Source organism: Heliangelus exortis, chromosome 12 (genome assembly GCF_036169615.1).
Source record: "Heliangelus exortis chromosome 12, bHelExo1.hap1, whole genome shotgun sequence".
Lineage (NCBI taxonomy): Eukaryota > Metazoa > Chordata > Aves > Apodiformes > Trochilidae > Heliangelus > Heliangelus exortis.
In genome coordinates, this window is record NC_092433.1 from 4,049,470 (window position 1) to 4,073,033 (window position 23,564).

Genomic DNA, 23,564 nt, shown 5'->3' on the forward strand with positions numbered 1-23,564 from the left:
CCCCATTCCATAGTAGCAGAGGTTGTATGTTTGAGAAAAGACACAGTAAAATGGATGGTTGGTTTCTGCAGCCTGTGTCTTCAGTAATAATTACACCTTTACAGTAATTCTCCAGGTTATATTGGCCTGTCTAAACCTGCATTATAAACCCCTGGGTTTGGCACTCAGCAGCAACCCAGCTGATCTGCCCCTGCAAGATCTCACAAAGGTGTCAATCTGCTGCTGTCCAGCCTGCCCTGGTGTGACCAGTGGCTCAAAATGCTGTTTGTAACTCACATCACAAGTTGGTGATGCCCTCTCCCTGGAGGTGTTTATGGTTGGATGAGGCCTTGTACAACCTGGTCTAGTGGGAGGTGTCCCTACCCAGGCATGGGGGTTGGATCTTGATGATTTTTAAGGTCCCTTCCAACCCAACCCAAACCATAAAAAATAAAAAAGTCAGCAAATCATACTTGAGGGACAAGAATCTTTATCTTACCATATTTCTTGTCTGGTGAACAGCAGGCATTGCAAGCTGCTACATTTGTTTTTAGTTAAAGCTTAAAAATTATAATAATAATTGCTAGAAAAAAAAACCTTGACTGGGACAGTACTGAGCCTGTAATGCTGCTGTTGCTCACAGGAGGGCACGCTGGCTTCACGTGCAAGACATGTCTGCTCCTTTGGCTCTCTGGGACTCCGATGGGAGTTGAAAGGGTGTCTTACAGGCAGTGGGGGCTGGCTTAAGTTTAAATTGTTTAAATCGCTTGCAGTGTGGCTGACTTGTGTATTTATACTTTAAACAAATAAATAGAAAAGGTCTTGCTTTCTCTGTGGGGTGCTTGCATGCTGCAAACCCTGATTTGAGAGGTCAGCAGGAGTTGGGTGTTTTACATGGGAAGGAAGGAGGCCAATAAAGGGACCCCTTGCTGGCATGCATGGTGGAGCTGGGGGCAAAGCAGGGCCTTGGCTCTTTAGTGTGAGCTTTTTGTGAGTTCCTGCAGACAAACAAATTTTGAAACTCACTTGGTTTTGCAAAACATATTGTTCTTGTGGTGATACACAGGTGGCAGTGGATTAAGAAATATTTTTTAAAACAAGATGCTCTGTTTAAGGTTCAATTTTAAGTGATGTGAGGATAACAGGGACTGGTCATGCTGTCAGACCTCTGAGCATTCACTTGTTGCTATGTTGATGGGTGTTACTGTTTTTTCTGAGTATCTGGGCTACTGAAGAAGGATCTCACTGAAAATCAGTAAATCATCTTGGCTGCCTATAAATCTTCTTTTAAAATTTATTTAGAAGCACATTACAGATAGATGGACCTTACAATGAAGCATTTTATGAGAAGCTGCTGGATCTTTCCACTGATGATGATGGGACAGTAGCATTTGCATTAACAAAGGTACTTCTCCTGTGCATGTTATTGAAGCTTATTTAGTCTGTCAATTTTTGTGAAGACCTGGTGAACAAAAAGCATTAAGAGGACTGTTGGCATCACAGCTGGCTTGGTCAAAGGTCTTAAGTGTTCCAGGGTGTAACAATGAACATGTTTAGCACCTGATCTAGAGGGAAAAATTAAGCTGGTTGTTTTCCTTTCTTGACTGAGGATGTATTTACATGAAATGGTGCTGCTTTAGCCTTCAAGGAAAGTAGCTGTAGGAAGTAAACTTTCTTGTACAGGATGCTATAAAATCCCTTGCTCCTTCTAACCATTTGTTACTAGCACCTTTCATAAAGAAAGGGATGCTTTACAAAGACAAGTACAAATATACTAGACAATTAATGTTGGTTTTATGTTGCATAGGTGCAGCAGTACAGAATAGCAATGACTGCTAAGGACTGCTCCATCATGATTGCCCTTTCACCCTGTCTGCAAGATGAATGGTAAGAGAGAGCTGCTTGTCACTGACTCCTGCTCTGTGAGAGATTTGACACATTTGCACAGTTCTGTCAATTGAAGTAACTGTTAAAAAAAAAAAGGGAGGTTTAGGGGCAGTGGCATCTAAATATTTGGCTGTGAGCATATTAATGAAGTGGAGCTCTGATTTGAGATGATTAGAACCTGTTATACCTGTTTCTGAAGAGTTTTAAGTTGATAAAAAGGGTTAAAATTTTATATCTACTCCCTTCTTTGGATTTCATTGACTGTTTGTAGTAGATGCATGTGGTCTTAACCAGGTAAAATTTTTACATAGGAGAGATTTTTCAAGATGAATTGCCTTTAACTGCCTATTTGAAATAAAAACAAGGCAATAATCAAGAGGTGACATCTTTCATCATAAGGCAGGTGACTTTGTTGCAGTATCATCCATTATAACTTGTGTCAGCTATAATAGACTGCTCTTTGTAGAGGAGTTTGCTTACCAAAGCCTCAGGGTTTTTTTAAGAGACTATTTTTTTCTCCCTTTTGCCTGCAGTTCTTAAAGGAAGTGTTCATGATGGAGATGACTTGTGCAACGGTTGATTTGTTATTACCAAGTCCTCCATCCTTCAGTGTGCTTGGACACTGGTTCTTGTATAAAGTTTGTATTACCTTGAACCTCAGTAGTAGCTGGATTGATTCTTCCTGCTTCTGCTGGTTCCAAAGGCCTCTGCTTCACATGCACAGCCCAGAGAAACAGGCTGGGCTTAGTAAGCACAAAGACACAGTAACTGACAGTAATGTTTTGACTCAAGCCAGGTGGAAGCTGAAAGGAAAACATCTGGAAGAGGTGCCAGCAAGTTCACTTTAGGGCTGATTAAGCTGGAGCTGTAGTTTTCTAAAAGCTGCATTAGCTGAAGCTTGTTTTGTTGACTCCCATGAAAGTTCTATAGTAAGCATGAGAGCCACTTTTGTGAGGGGACTCAGCATACACAAATGACAAATGTTGGCTTCAGTGACTCAAGATTTCCACTGTGGTTTTGTTTTCCAGCTCTGAGCAGAGACCTGTGGTACTAACATCCAAATCAAGATTCACCTTTTCTGTTTCTGTCCTGGACCTGGATCTCAAGCCCTATGAAAGCATTCCTCATCAGTACAAACTGGATGGCAAGATAGTAAACTATTATCTGAAGAATGTACAGGCCAAAGATGACCCAGTCATATCCAGTCTCTTCAAGGAGAACGAAGACTGCACGTTAGTTCTCCACAAAGTGTAACCATTTCCTTAAAGTTATTTTTATTTGAACACATTAGAAAGTGAAAGATTAATGGAATACAATTATGGTGATTATTTTTTTTTTCTATTGTGTTCAGTGCATTTTTCAGCTGTGAATGTTTTTGCTTTAAGAAATGATTTCTAATTGGTATTGCCTTTTCAAAGACACGGAATAGCACTAAACCACACATTTGCTATATAACCTTAATGAATGTATTTAATATGACAGAACAGGTAATGTGCCATACCTTGGAACTAGAGAACAGGTCAAATTACTACTAAAAGTTTACTTCCTTAGAATTGAAAGAGCACAGAAGTAAAGTTTCCCTGAAGTATTGCACTAACGTAGAAAGCCTAAGTACTAACAAGAGAATTGCCTTGGAGCTTGTGCTTTCAGTCTCACTCATACCCACTAGGAAGAGGGAAGGCTCTGACAAAACCTGATGTAAAACTTCAGCACTAAGTCCACAGAAAATACAACTGAATAGGCTGCTCAAGTGTTACTGATGTCTGGAACTACCCTGTTACTGCAGAACACTTTGAAGTACTAATGCATGAGATTAAGGACACCAGATAAATCTAGAAGCATGGTGATCGCCTTCAATCTACCTAAAACTTCTGAAATGAAGTCAAAAGGGTTAAAGGTAAGCACCTGAGTTTTATGTGAAAGCTGGGCTCAAAATATCTGACTTACTGGTCTTTTATTTTCTACACATTATATGCTGCTATTGAAGATGAAACCACCGCTCACTCTTACCTGGTTTAAATTGAGCTATAAACATATATTCTGAGTTTTATAGATTATTTCAGGTCTTTCAGATTGCACCAAATGTTGGCATTACTGCAATACCCCACATACTTTCAGGTATTTTCAGGATTTTCTTTCCAGAAGCTGCAGGGGGTCAGTTTCTGAGGCTGAGTGCTGGAGCTCAGCTCCTGTCACTACTTCAGCCATTGAGTGATGACTTTACTTTCTAAACACTGGTATCTGCAGCTGAAGTCTTGGGGGATGTTGCAGTAAAAGTCATCCTTGAGGAAGGCCCTGAGCTGGAGACTGAGAATATATTCATAAGTGAGGGTAGTAGGATGAAATCTACAGCCATTTCCCCTGTACAGCTGGGGGGATTACACCCCCTGAATGTGCAGAGAGATGGTGCTAAAGCCACAGTGACCTGCTGTCACCTGGACAGTGTGTGCTTACTGGTCGTGTTTCTCACAATAATCTAGGGTAGGATGTGAAAAATATTTCTATTTGGATCTCAGTGTAATGTTTGAATTGTTCCTTTTTACCTCAAATTCAAAAAGAAAAACCAGAAAAACCTGTATATTGGCACAGCTCAAGGAAAAAACATGAAATATAAGAGAATAACACCACTCACACCAGTGATCCGTGGTAGCCATCTCTGGGATTCCATTTCCAGGTGCTGGGGACAGGGTCCTGGGCTGCTCTCACTGAAATGGGATACTACAACAGTGCAATAAACTGGTGGGTGACAGTGGTAATAACCCCTTCTTTTAAAGAAAACCTGAGGGGGGTGAGAGCTATTTTTAAATTCAGAAACCCTCTAATTGTTGGATAAGGGAAGGCAGGAAGAACTGTTCACAGCTGGAAAGTTTTCATGGTCTTATGCTGTAACTTCACACACATTTCATATGCAAATAGAAGTGTATGTGCTGATCAGTTTCATTTTCATGCTAGAAAGAGCTGAAGATGAAATAAGGTTATACAAAACCAGTTAAAGCAGTGAATTGTTAGAGGATTAACTAGCAATGGATTTTGCCTGTCTACTGGATTCCAAACTTGAAATTAGTCTGCCTTATATCTAACAAGATGTTTCATTACACAGTTGCTGGTCATGAAAACTTAAAATCTCTGGCATTGCTCAGCTGTAGATTCTGACAGGAACCAGTTTCATCTGTCAGCTTTTCCTTACCTGCCAGAAGAGTAGGAGGGGCTATTTCAGTGATCAAATAGTGAATTATTAAAATTATGGTATTACAAACATATTGTAGCTTTAGTTCTTGATTGATTTCTCTACCTATTTCATTATTGCTATAAAATACTTTGTCTAACATAAATGGAGCAGGCAGTTGTACTGCTTGCATGGTTGCAGCTGCTGTGCATTTGAAAAGGAAAGCTCTGAATACTCTCCAGAGGCCACAGTTCTTATTTTTGGCCCTGTGTTAACTCCCTACCCAAGAACTATGTGACCTAAAATTGTACAGGTATGGTTGTGATGGCTTGTGCAGAGCAGGAGCTCTCCTGTAAAATGCTGACAAATGAGCTACTGGTACAGCTGATGGCAGGGAGAGAAGATTACAAAACATCTTTCTGAGCTGTTTTGTTTCTTCAGGGATGAAGGTATGAAATGTGATGTTGTTGTAATGTGTTGCCTACTAGGATTTTCCCCTTGACATTGGAAAGCAAAATGAAGTACTGCAGCAAGCAGTAAACTCTCTTTACAGAAGTGTACCAGTCCTTTCTTGTTTAGTTTTATGCTCAACAATTACAAGGTGGAAAACGCTCCTTCATACAGTTACACTTTTTTTTTTTCAATATAGTCTGTCTTTGAAATCTACAACTGGTCTACTTCCACCCTAATTTAATAGAAAACTATTTAACTCTTTGTTCTAGGAGTCTCTTACTGTTCTCTTGTCATTTTGAAATCACTGTACTTTTACAGAGCTGTGAAATGAAATGGATTTTTATGGACTTGGTTTTGACAGTGCATGATCTTTTAACACTTTCCAGGTATCTAGAAATTGTTAAGAAGATAAACCACTCTGGTACATTAATGATTCAGAAAGATAAATTATAATGAAATCACTCTGTACATGTAACTATTTTATTTGGCATTTTTGTATTTAAATGGCTGTATTTATTTTCATGTCATGACAATTTATATATAACGTGCCATAATTGTACAGATAGCATGTTTTATGAGTATGGTTTCTAAATGGAAAATAACTTAATGTTTATATTCAATAAAATTATAGACTGTGTAACACAATATCTTAATTAAAACTACTTTTGAAATTGCTACCTGGTGTAAGTCATGCTGGTATTGAGTTTTCCAAGCCAACCACTTTGATCAGGCTCTCGATAGCTGTCTCAATCCCAAACAGATGCAGCAGGCTTCGGAAGCGGGTGGGGGCACTTTCAAAAGTTGTCATTTTCTGCTCCAAGACTGCAAGGAAAGCAGAACAATTACCATTATTTTCAAATAGTGGTATTGTTACTGAAAGCAGCTGTCAGTGTTGCATCTAGGATAAACCAGACTTGCTGTTGAGGAGAGGAAGACACCTGTTTTGTAAACCCTTTTAATTCATACATGAGGTGAAGCTTAGCTGCTTGCTAAATCAGGATTTCTTTGCCTGGCTGGGGTATGTAAGTGGATTTCTATTTTCTCTAAGGAGATTTTGGTCACAAAAGAGAACAGGCATTCTACATGAAAGCTCAGAAAGGGGCTCTGAAGTGAATGGCTTTACCTTGCTCTGGTACTTTAGTCAGAAGGTCCAGAACAGGCGTAGTTCTCCCTTCTTCATCCATATATATCTTCCAAACAATCATTAATTCAAACCTGCATCATGTGCACAGACAAGTTAGTGAAGTGGTAACCACTGTTGTTTAAGGTTTCTTCACAGCAGCAAGTCCAGGAGGTTCATCATGCTCGTGGTGCTCTGAAACAAAATTCACCTCCAGCAATGCACTGTACCTACCTCAATCAGAAATACTGATAACCAAAGAAAAGTGGTCATCTGATGGCAAGGAAAAGGCCCAGTGGTACACCCCAGGTTTGATTGCCCTGTGACTGGGCAGGTTCCATAGTGCAGTGGTAAAAAAAAGATAAGAAAGCAAAGGAGAGCTGCATCCCGCTGCCCCACCCTTACCGAGTATCCACCCATTGGGGTCAGGAATTGTGCTCAGATACAGGACGAAAACAGAAAAACTTTTTCAGAAGTACTTTTGGATAAGTAGTGATGTTCTATTTTTGGAATAAAGTCCACCCTGATACTGTCTGTGGCCTTTTTAGAATAACACACAGGCATAAATATACCCAAAGCCTAGATTCCTGCATGTGTTTGCTTTTAATTAAAAAAAAAATTAAAATCTTAGCCATTATTACTCCTTCAGAGTTTTTACAAGGCTAATTATTGTTAAAATATAAGCATATAATAAAACATACAAATTATATAATTAATATACTATACTATAATTTATATTGTATTATTATATATACAGTTTTCACGCTGGAGCAAGATAACTACACCGTACTAAGTGAACTCTTCTGCAGGGGAGCAATTTTTCTAGCCAAATACACAGAAATCACTCTCAAACAACATTCATAGTAATTCTGCTGCTTTGTAACATATCTGCATTTCATATTCCCTTCCAGCTCCTGCTTTTATGAGTATTCCTTATGGGAAGGAAGGTTATCCTATTCCAAAACTGATCTGCACAATGGGTCATTGCAGAGAAGAGGTTCCCATTCTAAGTGTTGTTTGACTGATCCTGACCTAAAAGTTTCCTTACATGCAACTTCAAGGAAGTTTCTTCTGTATTTAAAAAACCAGACCTTTCAGAACATGTCTAGCAGGGAGCCCAAACAAACCCAGCATGTGTGGCAGAGTAATAATAATAATAAATAGCAGTACAATGATCTCCTCCCTCTTCTGATTTCGTACTAAAACAATGGAAAAATACAGCTACAGTGCCTTTTGCTATCATGGTAACTAATTTTCTTTCCATTCTTTAATGGCAAGAAGACAAAAGAACTGTGCTCCGCCTCAGGGATTTGTGCTCGGGGCACCTCTGACCACAGCAGAGCAGATGAGCTGTCCCTGGCAAGCTGCCACACGCCCTGCCCCCAGGAAGGGACAAGCTCCTTCCCCAGGGGTGGAAAATTCTCTCTCAGATGGGAGATGGCAGTGGCCCATCCTGTCACAATAAGAGGGACATTGGCCTCAGCTCTGGCCCTGCACTGCAGAAAGAGAACCAAGGTGGAACCAATCTAGCCAGACCTGATGGCTTCTAATGCTCAAGAGGGAGGATGCATCCCCCATTCCTAAACTGAACTTAGACTGTTCACTGTAGCAGGAGCTTCCAAAACCAAGAAAATAATAGATCTTTTTTTCTTGAAATACAAATAAATACAAATTAAAAGCCTGAGAGCCCTTTATTTTACTTACATGTACCTTGTTTAAAGAGCGGGTAAATGTGGCAGCAAGACTGACTGACCTAACAAGGCCACATGAATGTGGCCTGTACATATATTTCAGGTTTTTTTCTAGTATTTTTAAAGTGCAGCTATAGGCCTAAAACATAACATAACCCATATCATCTAATCTCTGTATTTAGAGGCATTATAAAGCAAAGAGTGCCCTAATGTTGATGGAGGCTGCTGATCTAGATTGTCAACATCTATTTTCCAATACTGTATCTGCATAAATCGAGAAATGAAATTAGTGGCTTACCCAGAAACTTTGGGGTTCCTCAGAATTATGTAGTCTCCCAGCAGTCCTTCTGGAAGGGACACAACATCAGGATATTTGGCCTGTGAATAAACAGGTTCAAAAAAGGAGTATAAATCAGGGCAGGAAAAGCAGAGCAGGCAAGTTGCAGTAGTTTTTAATATGCTGCCACTTTGTAGCAGCCTATTAAATGTAGCTTGCATTAATTTACTAAATGTTTAAAATTCTGACAGGCTTCTGGAATTTTGATAGTTTGGTTATTCCACTATCATTCATGTGATAATATGCTTATTTAAATTTGGTCAACTCAGAAAGAAAAAACAGTATTGTCCACCTGTACAAACAGGCCTTAAAAGTCCTTATGCAAGACCTTCAAATAAGATTTTATTTAATAACACATTGTAATACATCAGTTTCACAAGAAATACCTAAACTCCTTACCAGTACACTCTATTTTGCTACTCCTTTTGAGAAACTGATCACCAATTCTACACAGTGCTTTAAAAGCATAAAGTGATAAAAGGCTCTGAGGTACCATTGGCATCAAATAAAATGGGACAACAGGAATCGATAGAATCATAGAATCATCAAAGTTAGAAAGGATCTCTAAGATCATGAAGTCCAACCATCTACCTTACAACCCCTGACCACTAAACCATCCACTGTAGCACCACATCCACCATCTTTTAAACACCTCCAGGGATGCTGCCTCCACCATCTCCCTGGGCAGCCTGTTCCAATGTTTAACCACTCTTTCTGTGAGGAAATTTTTTTTAATACCTAATCTGAACCTCCCCTGGTGGGGCAACAGAACATAAAAAACCTACTAACTACTATTCAACTTCCACATTACTGGGAATGAGAACTATTTTTAGCTACTAGAAATGCCAAGATTGATCGTTGTTCCATTTCTTTGTTACTGCATCAAGTATTTTAGTGTCTTCAACACATATGTCTTGAATTACCTAAGATAGGTAACTTTTCCTGCAAGTACTTTAAAAGCATGGGAAAGCAAAGCAGAACAGCTCATGGTGGTGTATGGATTCTGCAGGACATACACACTATGCAGGGTGCCGGGTCACCCAGAGAATGAGGAGATGCATATACAGCAAAACCCTGAGGAAAAAGCACAATTCCTGCATACTGCAGAAAAGAAGAGAGGGTGGGCACAGCCCGTTCCCGGGAAGCCTTCAGCTCTTGTTATTTGTGTGCACTGGGCTATGTACTGGATACAAAGCTGTGTTCCAAAAACTGCAGTTTATAAAGTGTGAAAAATCCGTCAGCCACGCTTATTCCCCAGCGCTCCCGGGGCAAGCGGTCCGGCTGATGGAAAGGGAGCAGAAAGTCTTTGGAAAGCACTGGAGAGAATGAGTTGGGTTTTACAGGATTACGCCTCATCTGGCAGACTGGAATTGCTACCAGATGTGACCTTGCTCTGGTTTAGGAATTTATGACACACTGAAGGGGGTTTGTGCAGAATGCCAAATGACATAAAACACATGGAATTCACCAGTTTTAATTTCTACAAAGTATCCAGGACTGTATTTACCACAGGGATAAAGGCCACGATCTATCCTGGGAACAAAGACACATAAGGGGCAACAACGTGCATGGCAACTCCAGCATGAAACTGTGGCTGATCTAAGGACGCTCACCCAGCAGAACAGGGATCTTTTTTTCAGCTTTTCTCTCTGGGGAATTATGCTCCTCTTAAGAAAAATTAAAACAAGTTTTTCAGGCTTTTCTTCTCAATTACCCATGTCTTTGATATTCACTGTATGCCTTCATTTGCCTGGTATCACAGGTCTCAGAGAATTGAGCCACCTCCTTAGCTTCAGGGTGCAAAAAATAAAAATTTAGGATTAGCTGGTATCTGGTGAACTTAACTCCAGTTGAGTTCCTCATTAACAAGAGATCTCAAGTATACCATAGCTAAAATTTTTCATCTTCATCTGCCCAGACTGAGAACTTTGGAAAGCACAAGAAAAAAGAGATCTGATATATTAGATAAGAGTTGTAAAATGCACCCATGACTTGCTTGGCAGTTCCTGTGCAGCTGCATTTACCCCAGACAGTCAGTGGTATTTTATGTTGTACACAAACCAGAAGTACCTCAAAGGAAATCTCAAAGTGTAACATTTTCTGTTGTCTAAAAGCTTCCCTGTACCTGAGAGGGAGCACATTGGTGAGCTCTGCACACAGGGACCTGTTATTTGTGCCTTAAAGAAATGCCAAGGTTTTAGCAATCCATCTGCATTCTGCGAGATTCACAGGACCTGGAATAAAATCCATCTCCTTGAAAGGGGACATCCTACCTTAGCAATCCACAAAACATACAAAAAGCCAAAACACAAATACCTACATCTCCCTTCAGGTGTATTAACATGATAAAACTGGTGCCATAGCAGTGGCATGGAGCTGGACCTCACTGAGCCTGACCTCACCCAGGCCGCTGTAAGGAGGTGCCTGCCCGTCTCACCCAAGGTGACTCCTCAGGGTGACCCTGCAGCAGAAGCAGGAAGCAAAACTATCACATAAGTAAGCTGACAATTCAGGGAATAAACCCCAGAAAACACAGTCACATAATCTGCCTTTCATATTCATCAAATCATAGAATCCCAGACTGCTTTGGGTTGAAAGGGACCTTAAAGCTCATCTAGTTCCACACCCCTTGCCATGGGCAAGGACAACTCCCACTAGACCAGGTTACTCCAAGCCCCATCCAACCTGGCCTTCAGCATCTCACAGGACAGGACAGCCACAAGTTGCCTGAGCAAGAGGAGTAGTAATAATAAGAGGAATAACAAAATGCAATGTAATGTCTCTATCCTCAGGTAAACGTGGGGATCTGCTACATAAATGAAAAAGCACATGCCCTGCAAAAGCTGCACCAGCCCTGATAGAACTGCGATGCCAAATTGCCTTTGTGGGTACTGGATTATCACCTCAGAATCTGTGCTGTGAAACAGTTTTTTAGGTTTTCTAAGGTAACAGAATGACCTGATCCACTGAAAGATCCCTGGGAGAAGCCAGTAACTCCTATGGCATCTTGTAAAGTGGATACCGGGCAACTGAGAGGTATCACAGCAAGCAGAGTGCTATCTGATGGGAAGGATCAGCTGCAATTGCATAAAGCAAAAGCTGACTTGAATCAAGAAATATCTTCCCTCAGATGACTTTTAAATGTCAGTTCATGATCAAAACCAAAAGCCCATGCTATTATTACTTCTGGACGGAAATAGTTTTTCCAGCTCCTTCAGGAGTCCAAGCAGGGAATCGTATGGGAACTTTTGTCTGCAACAGAAATAGTCTCAAATCACAAAGGGACAACCATCACGATGGAATACACAGTCAGCCCTTTCTCCCATGACAGATTTTACACACACACAGAACCATCTAAGTGAATGAACTTGTATCTGTTTTTAAACAACAGATATTATTCTACAGCTGTTTACAATTGCATTGCAATTTTCTGTGAACTAAAACTGCTCTACAGAAAATGTTTTCAGTTACTCAGCTTGAGAGCCCTGACTAAGAACGCAAAGCAAATCTGGCAAGGCAGAAGCAATGCTAAAAGCAGACACATTTGCTTTTAAACCACTTATGGATAGGCTACTCTTCTCTTTGATGGAACAATAGGTCATGCTTCCAACTCAGTGTGAACCTCTGACTGTAGGAAGAACTGTACATACAGAGGGCTAAGCAAGTCATGCTACTCTGAGTCCCTCCCTACGTGTAAACTACTTCTTCATTTACCAAAGATGCTCCATTTAGGAGTCAAGTGATTTATTTCTATGTTTTGCTCCACTGAAGCCATACACACATTGGTAGCATCAAGACCTTAAGTAATGACATCAGCATAACTTCCGTAAGCCAAATACAACCTATTTGCAAAAATTATGACAATCCCAGATACTGCTGAATACCAAACAATGACCTGATTGGATTCCAGAAGCATTAAACATTTAAACCCACTGCCACCAGTCTGCAACACACTGCAAACATTCAGATCCACCCCTGAAGCAGCCATGCAGTGGGAAGCCACCCCAGCACACCACCCCACACACTCCTGATGGGATAGCCCCAGCTCAGAGTAGCTGTGCTCTCCACCAGCCTCCTTCTCTGGGTTTAGCAGCAGAGGAACATTTAGAAAGCAATTTAGCCAGTTACACCAGTACTGGTTACTGGTATTTAAAGCAATGCTGTGACTATTCCCTAACTCAGACCAACTCAGAACTAGGATCTCACTAAAAATCAGTGTTGTTTTTTTTTTTAATTTTATTTTCCAGAGCCAGGAAGTTTACCAGTGTCTCGGTTATGGCAGTACCTCATAATAGCACACTTGGCAAATCAGTGTCCCACTCCTTGCTTGAGCTGTCTCTGTGCAACATATGAGTTTGTGATAAATAATCATAAAAATGGTATGAAAATACTTCTAAGATCATTGAGTCCAATCACCGAACCACTGAACCATATCTTCACATGCCACAAAACTGTAATTGCAGTAAGAAATACTGTGAGCCAGACTGGCTCAGTTTAGTCTGTCTGAAAGATAACAGTGTTGTGACCTAAGGTCAATGATTTAAACTATAGTAAAGTATGGCAATCTTCATGAAACATTGTTTAACTGAGTCTTAGAGCATAAAACTACAAAGATTATTAGCACATCGGAGATCAACTTTCATCAAATCATCAGTATATGCTTAGGAAGATGGCAGCATGCTTATATTTTTGAATAAGCATAAATAAAAATTGCAAGCAACTGGGATATATAACTGTGAAAATAAGTTATATCTACTACTGCAGGAGAAAAACTTTAGCAAAACCTGTACTTAATAAAATATGAATTACAGAATTATATAAGGGAATCATTTTATAAATGTGCTCTTGTATGCTGTATTTTTTTTTTAATGTCTACACTGAAACCTGCCTACAATGTTTTGTGAGAGCTGGAAACATGATACCTTCAAGTGTTCATAGGACAGCACATTGAGGGTTCAAAGCATAATGAGCTCAGAAGTCACCATAAAGTTTCTCATTTTATGCAATTAAAGGAAACAAGAAAAGACAATGCACTTTCCTCTTCAACTAAATTACATGCCATAAAGACACTGTATATGGGAAATGGACTTATGAAGCCTCACCACTTGTAATTATGTCTCAGAATAAACACATCTTCCACCTTCACATCTGAATAAACATCTTGCTCAAGTCAAACAGTCCTGCCCGTGATCTGTTATGCAAGTTACAGAAAACTACAGGTGTGATTAGGACCAAAGAATGAGTTTACAAAAAGAACTGCACAATCAAAAAGCTGTTTTGTCTTTAAGGCAGTCATATCTTACACATTGCTCAGCTCCCTTCTTTTAAAACCAAAACCACAAGTGATAATACCAACATGCACATTTCCTTTTCAGTAGTGGAAAGGAGACTTTGGGGGGCAGACTTGAAAAACAACAGTGTGAATGTCACTGTGGACAGGGGAAGTCTCTGCAGAAAATGTTGACCAAAATTTCCTTACAAGCTCAGGATATGCCTGGTTTCCTCCAGTAGTGAATGTACAGCTGGTTACTTGTGTAAATATTGCTCTGCATCTACCTATTTTCAGACCTATGCTTTTTGGCAGACCAGCTCTGTATCTCTAGAGCTAATCAAATTGCTACAATTCACTCCTACAAATTCACTCCTACAAATACCTATACCCACAGCATAATTCCCTCCTGCACTTATTACAATAATATTAATTTATCTTGCTACCCTAAGGACCAGATTTTTACTTAAGGTTAAGTCAATGTTCTGCACTAGTGCCTGAAACGGACTGGGAGGAAGCTTTCTTGGTCATTGCCAGCCCCAAACTCTTGTATAGCATTAGCAAACTGCCAATTACATTTCTTTGCTTTGTTATTATTTTTTTCTTTCTTTTTTTCTTTTTCTTTCCCCTTTTCTCTTTTTATACTTCAGTTGATTACAGCTTCCCTTTTTTTGGCCCCTCTCTATTTCCCTTTTAATTTATTTTTTTCACATTTCCTAACATTATTTTTCATGCTTGATTCAACCATGATACCAGAGTACATGACTCAGTTTATTGGTATTCACTATGTAACTATTATTTACCATATTATTTGCATTTTCATGATTGGATGGAGGCTGTATGTCTACAGAGGATCTAAACCAATGTTATGCAGTCCCAAGTCCACATACTATTGTGTCTCTTACAAAACATTTCCTTCCAATATCACTTTGTCATATGGCAAGCAGATGTCTATCTGCAAATTAATTACAGAAGACTGGAAATAAATTAAATACATACTAGGGGTTTATTTTTAAAAGAGAATTAAATGAAAATGAAACCTTGGAAGGAACACGAAGGGATACATTATAAACAGAAAACACAGAAGTTGACTGTCACGGTTTAACACTGGCCCAGCAATTAAACCAAATAACAGATGTTTTTTTCTTTACTTTGTTTCTTGCTGGGAAAGAGGCAAATCTCTCCATTATTTATCTCTAAAAGTACCGAGACAAAAGATTTCCACTAGTGTATGAAAAACTGTACTTCTGATCAAATGTGCACATTTACAAACCAAGGTTTCTAAAAGCAAGGGCACAAAGGTACTTCATGCTGTGTTTGCTTCTGCATGAAACAGGTATATTGGAAATGAGAATACACTCCTCCAGACCTGCTGAAAAGACTTGCAGGTCTGCTTGCTCTGCCTTCAGAGGCTTTGCATTTTTCCAAGGGACACCTTGCACCACCCCTAAGTTCCAAAATGAGAGTCACATACTCATGCTGCTTTCTTGGAGACAGAGAATGGCAAACCTGAAGGTTACAGAGGGCCATGGGCAAGAGGCTGGGAAGGAGTCCAGAAACCAAAGAACGTGTCTGATGCTGCCAGATCAACTGCAGTGCAATCCTGGCAGATGTGTCACCTGGGACTGACTGCCTGGATGTTGCAGGGCTCAGGAAAGCCTGTCCTCCTCCTGGAAACAAGCATTCTGCACCTATCCATCAGCATAAGGGTATACCCAGAACAAACTTGCCACCTGCTACTCAAGGACAGCATATTCCTTTCTGTTTACTGCTGTAGTTATTGCTCCACTTAAAGAGAAGAATCATATCCTCAGAAGTAGCTGTGGCTTTATCTTTGTCTTTTTAAGTTTAAATAATTTCTCCTTTTTGGAGATTAAGATTTTAGATCTTATTCATTAGTTTATTAATCTCTTAAATAGACTATATTAATACCAATATGGCTGTAGAGTCATCATCTTTTACCCAGGTATCTGCACAGTTCCAAGCCCAGGACATAATAGATTAGTTCCTTGTGGAAGAGCATTAACACTGAACCTGGGCATTTCTTTAGGTGGAAACTCACAATAAACCAGTAAAGCTCAGTAGTTCTCCTCATTCTCCACAAGTCTGGTGACATACTAGTTTTCATTATATTGTATTTTAATGCCCACCCCTACCTCTGCAGTTAAACCCTTCCTCAGGATAAATTTAATATAAGGCATTGTGTGGAAATCAGCAGATATATCTAATTTAGTAACAGAAATGTTAAGTAGTCATAGACAGTGAAGTAACAAAAAATTAAGAAAGGAAAAAAAAAATCCACGTTACAGAAGAGCATGAAGAATCAACAACTAGAAAAGCAATAATTGTGAGCCAATTTTTCAATATTCTGAAGGAAGTAGACTAGAGAAAAGATATTCTTAGAAGAGAAATTGTGTTTGTGTTTTCTTCCATTATGACAGAAGCAAGTTACTTTATAGATCTTTAAATATTTTTCTGTATGGAAGATGGTGCAAGATTCTCTCTAAGCTTTTTTGATGGCTTAGCAAATCCAGGAATACATAAAGCTGCTTGGATTTGAAATGCCATAGGAAAGCTGATTATCAAATGTGATCTAACTTGCTTCTGTGTGGTTTACATTAACAAATTTGCCCAGACAGCAGATTTTAAACATAATATAAATACAAGCATCTGAATTTAGTTAATGACTTGCCTCTGAAGCTGTGTTTTTTCCCCCTGAGTACTCTGACTCATTTGAAAAAAAAAAAAATAAAAAATCATAGGACATAACAAAGAACATCTAGTCTATCTAAATAAGCTCTCTGCTAGGCATTTGCTTCTTTAAAAGGATGATTAAAATACAGTTTTTTTTTAGCAAGTTATTCAGCTTACGTTGTGGTTATTTCATCTTGACTGAGGATCAGGTAGGAAATAAAAGCACACATTTAAGGACAAGAGTCAGTCAACTGCTGTTAACCAATAAAACTCCATTAATTTCTACAATTAGAAGAACAGACCATTGGTGCAGCAACTGGAGTTCTTTGAGATATGTTATCCCTATAAAGGTAAGGTACCTGCCCCAGATATGAGTATTTTTCCTTTGACTTCAATCAGCCAATACTCAAAACATGTATCACAAATTGTTGTGTGGCATCAACCCTTACAGCAGACTCTGCAGAGAGAAACTCAAAGCAAGAAGGGTGGTACAGAGCAGAAGACAAGATTAAATTAAGCTAAAAAACTTTTTAGTATTAATTATTAATATCAACAATTCTATTAATACTTTTTTATTATTATTACTGTTTTAAACTGTCAGTCAATTAATAGATCAGGTGTAGAAAAGATATTTGGAATGTTGTTCAAATACATCTTAGAGAGCTCTTTTTCTGGAAGACTCAGAAGAGTTATGTGCTTCTACTTGTAGAGACACACATGTCCAGAGGCCCAACTGGAATGTCTGAAACATCAGTTTCACTTCTCACCAAGAGAAATCTCCAACAGCAAAGAGAGGTTTGTTCAAGTAGTAGCAACCAAATCTACTTGTTCTACCACCTTCATAAATTAACAAAGTGACAACTGTACTGAACACCAGTGACAAAGGTGAAATTTGTGTTTGAAAAAAACAAAAAAACTTCTCATGTGACTTGTACTCAAGAAAGATATGCTCCTTTTTTAGTACCACATGGATTTCATATCAGTGGATGAATGACAGTACCCACAGCATAACTCCCTCCTGCACATATGACAATAATATTAATTTATCTAGCTACCCCAAGGACCAGATTTTTACTTAAACATCTGCAGGTAAGTATATAAAAATGCATTCTCAGACAAATCAGTGCTTATTTTCACAAATATCATTATGGTGGTCTTATTACTATTATTCCTGAGCATCAAAAAAAGGTTTAACATCTGCATTAAGGCTCAAGTCAAACTTTCTATAAAAAATAAGTGCTGTAGATAAGCTAAAATCTTTGCACAAAACATCCTCTTCCAATGGTTCTACAAAACACTACATTTAGGACACTCAACAAAAAATTGGGACCTAGTTGCTTTCATTTGTCTGGTTATTAACAATTACCACTTGCCTCAGATATTTTGCTTATGTGAAAATAAATATTACCATGCAATGCTGAGCTGTAGCTATTAACAACACCAGTTGGAGCAACAGGAGGAGTCAGTCCAGCTGAAAAGACCCTGAAGGCTTTATGTCTATAAAATTCCTTTCATGTAATAACCAAAGACAGTTCTTTAAATTCAGCTATCAAAAGCATGACATTTCAGTTTCTTAATATAACATACACAGGAAACATTCTTGAGAAGACCCAAACATCTACACACAGTTCCATAGTACACAACATTTAACAATTTATAATAATTGTAGGTGTAAGGGTGTAAAGTTGTCAGTCCACCGATAAATAGTAGGCTCAAAAAAATGGTCAACTGTCCTCAAACTTTCATCTACTAAATTATTTCAGCAAGAAAGCAGCAGAAATCCAAATAACAAAGCAGAAGAAAATATAAGGAATTCTGATTAGACTGAAGCCCCATAATGCTACCCATTCTGTAACTCTGTAGTATACCTCAGACTAAATTTATCTGAACAAGAATGATTTTGACTCCAACATTTATATACTGCCAAGTGTAAAAGAACTGAGGGCAGTGATGAGAATTCTTTAGTGCATCCACTAGGAGAATTCACATGCAGCAGCCAGGAAAAAAAACATATTCTTATGCTCCACCTTATTTGGTTTTTAAATGCCAAAGCTGCTGTCACCAAGAATGTACAGTGATGCGTGTGGATAAATATTTGTTTTATTGCTAGGTATTGCTACAACACGAAGAAGTAATTGTAATAATAACACAAGCTGCCAGAGCAATTCATTCACTTTCAATGGAACCCTGAGACATTTTAGAATTTTTATTTAAATGGCTGGCATCACAGAAACATTTCAAACAACTTGTGGTAACAATTAATTTTGTTTTTGTAGAAGGCCAATTAAAAGAAAATGAGCTAATATTACAGCTTAACTTTCTCTTTCTCTTTTTTTTTTTTTTTTTTCCCCCTCCCCTACTTCAGTTTTTCAAACAAGCAGTGTAATTCTCTTGAGTTTTCAAAGCTCTAAGGAAGTTAAGAAACACAGACATTCCTGCATATAAGCCTGCTGCATGTTTACAGCTTTGCTTTTGGCAGCTGGATACCAGCAAGCAGTTAGAATCACAGAATCATATCATGGCTAGGGTTGGAAGGGACCTTAAATGTCACCTAGTGCCAAGGCCCCTGAGGCAGGGACACCTCCCACCAGCCCAGGTTGCTCAAGGCCCCATCCAACCTGACCTTCAACACTACCAGGGGTAGGGCAGCCTGGGCCAGTGTCTCACCACCCTCAAATTAAAGAATTTCATCCTAATGTCTAACCTAGAACTCACTCAGCAACATAAAGCTGTAGAACAATGCAGGTTTGCAGTGTGGACACTGGAGCTCCACTCTCTGCCAGAATGGGCTTTTTAGACTGCTGAGGCAGCACAAGAAAGAAGCCTTCAGGCCCCCTTGTCCCTGCCTGCATTCATCCCAAACTGCTGCACAAACTCCCCCGCAGCTACTCCTGGTTATCACACTGCACGGTGGCAAAACGCCAGCGTTTGGCCTGAGCTGCTGGAGGCTGCAAGACTGAACGACGGTGAATGTGGATTGTGGGATGATTTCAGGGCTGCTCTGCAAAAGGACTGAGTGAGGGGTGGCACAGAACAATGCTCAGCAGTCCCACAGCCATCTGGGTTAGGGGTGAAGTCAGTTTAGGAAGGTACAACCCATGTCAGAGGGATCTTTTTTCTATAACATAGTAGGAGCTGAGCAGGAGGGGCATGGGCATAGCCCTTTGGGCTGTGCCTTGTTGGCCTGCACAGATGAACTGCTAGTTGCATAAGCATATGACTGATTATTAATTCTATTAATAAATGCTCACTGAATACTCAGATTTTCAGATATCTATACAGAGTAGGAGAAATATTTTAAAATATTATATTTTATCATACTGTTTCAATAGAAGCAACAGTGCACACATCTCCAGCCTTCTAATTCAAGCAGCAATTAATGAATCTATAATTTTGAGGCTCCTCTCCCTTCCAGGAAGAGGGAAGCTTTAGATTAGACATTAGGAAGAAACTCTTCACTATGACATTTGTGAGATGCTGGCACAGGTCACCCAGGGAGGTTGTGGCTGCCCCATCCCTGGTTCAAGGCCAGGCTGGATGGGGCTTGGAGCAGCCTGGTCTAGTGGAAGGTGTTGGAACCAGATGATCTTTAAGGTCCCTTTCAGCCCAAACCAGTCTGTGGTACTATGACAATGTATTATTTGAGGTATATTAACGGGACCAAAAAAAGTTGTATGAGATGCATACAACTCAGAATCCAAAGTTAGATGGCATTGTACATATATGGAGTTAAAGAAAAAGAGGGAAAGAAACAGCAATAACGAAGAGAGGAGGAAAAAGGCACAAAAAAGATAGAGGGACAGGAGAGGTACAAATGAGCAAAAAGTTAAGATCAAAAAGTCTGGAAGTAATGGACAGATGAGTAAAAGTAGCTCAAGAAAAAGGAAAATAAAGCAACAGAAACAAGGAATATTTTGCATTCCCAGAATTTAAATATGCAGTTAACTTCAGCCTGTATAAAAAGACAGGGCTGTTACACTCAAAGAAAGGCTCCATTTCCAAACCCAAGCTCAGTCTCCCAGCAGGAGCTACAACTTATACACAGATAATCTGACTGTTAGGTAGGAAAAATATGAGAAGAAAGGCAAGCACTATAATGTTATTTTAAAAAATAGTCCTGGATTACTTCAATATTAAATTTTTCCCCTGTAGAAAGACCTTTGGATGACTCTTTCAAAACACACCAACACTTAAGGCCTACAGCATATTCTTCATCTTTGACTGTTTCTACTTTTTCCCCTCTCTGTTTTGGAATCAGCTCCTGTATTAGCATTTACTTGCAGCTACCCCTGCCAGAGTAAAAGTAGCACAGTCTAGACTATGTACATATTTATTCCTCTTAAAAATAATTCAAGTGATAGATAGCTCTTACAACTCCAAAATCACACTTCTCATTTCTAACATATCCTGTTGCCCTATTAATTGTGCAACACCTTGCATAGTATAAGGCCATGCATATTATATACGAATATTATATACTGATCTTATGTTAACAGTGCTCTGTAGGACACAGTGGCTGAAGAAATTTACCCTTCCCTGATATAACTGAAAAAGAATAAATGGAAATGAATCAGCCTGTACCTCCAACAGCTCCTGAACCCCTGAAGGTATGGTTAAAAAGCCTTGTAATTTAAAATTTTGCCACTATTGAAAGAGCTGTTAAGCTGATGAGTTATGATCACTTAAGACAAGATGAGTTTACTTGGAAGTGGTATGCATGTAAATAGGTTGTGAATAGACCAGTAGAGAAGCAGCAAAATGTTTTAAAGTAGAAAATGAGCTGAGCAACTAGCAAAGAGGAAATACACAATCACACTCAGACCTGCTGCAAATGTTTTTGACTATAAAATCTGCCACTGAAATAATAAACAACTGTTATAAACAGTAACGACTATAAAAAAACATTATGCATATATGCCTCATGTCCCCAAATATGGTCCACTTTCTACATCCTAGCATTTTCTTACTTGACAAGTAAGAAACTACTGCATTAATTCACACCTCTCATAACTTCTGCAGGAGAACATTTACTAATGTGTCACTCTGCAGGCTCATTCTGACCATCCATTCCTTTTAGGCATTTCAGTTTTATTCACTTTATGGCTGGTTTTATGTTTAGTTTTTTAATGTTTGGTTTTGGTTTTTTTTAATGATACGTTTACAGATGCTCAGCCACAAGATTAAATAGGCACTGTCTAAAACAGTCTGTGTTAAAACAGATTAAAATCAGCTGAGAAAGCACTGCCTCAGTAATTGGATTTCTTTTTTTCTCCAAGTGTTTGCCTATACAGCAATAAGACTGATTAACAGAATTAACAGACTTAGACAGAATTAGCAGAATTAGACTTACTGCAGCTAATTCAGAAGTGATGCCACACCAGCACATCCTCCTCTGCAGCCCTGCCCACTCTCAGCCTCTCGGCTGACACTGCCTGTGCTGTCACTACTGCTATCTGGCTGGCCATTTAGCTGAGGTCAGCACACTCTGCAATGACATCTCTGCAAGTTATGCACAGCCACAATTTTGTAAACTCCATCTGATATCATTTAAGTGAAGCTCATGTAATACAAATACTTTCATAAGAACCTAAAAAAAAAAAACAAACCAGTTTTTCATTTATTCAAATATCCCAAAGTGCTGCTGAAGGGTAAGAGTGCCACACACTCTACACTTTACTTCCATATTATTTTCATAAAAAAATCCCAAACTGTCCAAACCCAAACCCGATCTGAAAATAAACTTGCCTGGTTAAACAAAGGGGGTTCCAGAAAGATCATAAATTTCTCTGAAAAAAATCACGTAGAATTTCTTAGCATTACTCTGAACTGTTGTCTTTAAAGAACAGTCACTGACATCTCTATGACACAAAGTCATTCAGAATGGCATATTTTGTTGGAACTGATGATTTTGTTTGTATTTAGCATTTCCCTCTTCAAGATGAAATGGGGGAATCTCTGCTGGAGCTTCAGAAAATGAGCAGCTCCCATTTTGCACAACTTTGGCCACTAGTGCTAGTCACATCTTAAAGCTGTAAATATACATAATCATTTAATGAGGTGTTTTCAACTTGTACTCAATCAGAAATGTTGGGCATTGTGGAATTATAAATCTCTAGAAATGCCATAATCATTAAAATGCCAATGTGGTATTAATAACTAAACTTAAAAATTAGATGCACTATGCACACACGTACACATCTATCTCTGCCATTTTTCTCCTTTACATTCTCACTGGCAGCACACTGCAGAATGTCTGTAAAAGTGATTTTTGCCACTGTCCACTAATTCACCAAAACAAACCATTTGGTGCCACTGTTTGTAATGGGAAAAACATGAATCAACAGGTGAAGACAACTCATTTTTAGATTTAAAAGCTAACCACAAGTAAACTTGATTATTATCCTCAAAATGTCTTCTTGTACCAGCTGCCAACAAATCATTCTTTTTGATTAAAAAGCTTTGTGTCTTTAAAGAAGTGTCTTTAAAAAAGAAGTGTCTTTAAAAAAGATTTGTGTCTTTAGTTTACACCACCTTCCCCAGACAGTCTCTGAGGCATCCAGTTACTAACTTCTACTTAAAACCACCAAACGTGAAAACATCTCAAGCAACAAACAGAAGAGATAGAAGCACCAACAGTGCCTATCAGAGGAAATCTCAAGCCAACATTTGTATCTGTAAAATCAAGTATTAATTGTCTTGTTTCATGTCTGATACAATGTCATATGGCAACAGCATACAAAAGTTTCTAAAAAGCTGCATTCACAATTTAGAGAAATACACAATGTTCTAGATGGTCATTTTTTTTTTTTCGATTTAGCCTAAAGATGGAAAGTGTAACCAAGCACAACCATGTAAGCAGAAAGCAAATCATTGCTTTGAAAAGGGCAAACAAATAGGACATTAGAATAATTATATATTCTTAATTTAATGACTTTTTTTATCTGTTTATTTTAGTCGAATCTTTAAAC

At 38.9% G+C, this 23,564-nt stretch overlaps 2 protein-coding genes across 3 annotated transcripts in view; one reads left to right on the plus strand and one right to left on the minus strand.

Moving 5' to 3' along the window:
• The window catches only part of IPPK (inositol-pentakisphosphate 2-kinase), a 32,543-nt gene extending 26,381 nt beyond the window's left edge, over nucleotides 1-6,162 (plus strand). For both annotated transcript variants that reach the window (XM_071755514.1, XM_071755515.1), the window contains exons 11-13: nucleotides 1,282-1,384; nucleotides 1,787-1,866; nucleotides 2,895-6,162. In XM_071755514.1, the coding sequence (XP_071611615.1) occupies nucleotides 1,282-1,384; nucleotides 1,787-1,866; nucleotides 2,895-3,120 (409 nt within the window). In that variant the 3' untranslated portion in view covers nucleotides 3,121-6,162. The remainder of the gene's footprint in view (nucleotides 1-1,281; nucleotides 1,385-1,786; nucleotides 1,867-2,894) is intronic.
• Nucleotides 5,952-23,564, minus strand: part of CENPP (centromere protein P) — a 121,342-nt gene continuing 103,729 nt past the window's right edge. The window contains exons 6-8 of the mRNA XM_071755517.1: nucleotides 8,595-8,674; nucleotides 6,609-6,700; nucleotides 5,952-6,307 (exon numbers count right to left, since the gene is read on the minus strand). Of these exons, the coding sequence (XP_071611618.1) occupies nucleotides 6,174-6,307; nucleotides 6,609-6,700; nucleotides 8,595-8,674 (306 nt within the window). The 3' untranslated portion in view covers nucleotides 5,952-6,173. The remainder of the gene's footprint in view (nucleotides 6,308-6,608; nucleotides 6,701-8,594; nucleotides 8,675-23,564) is intronic.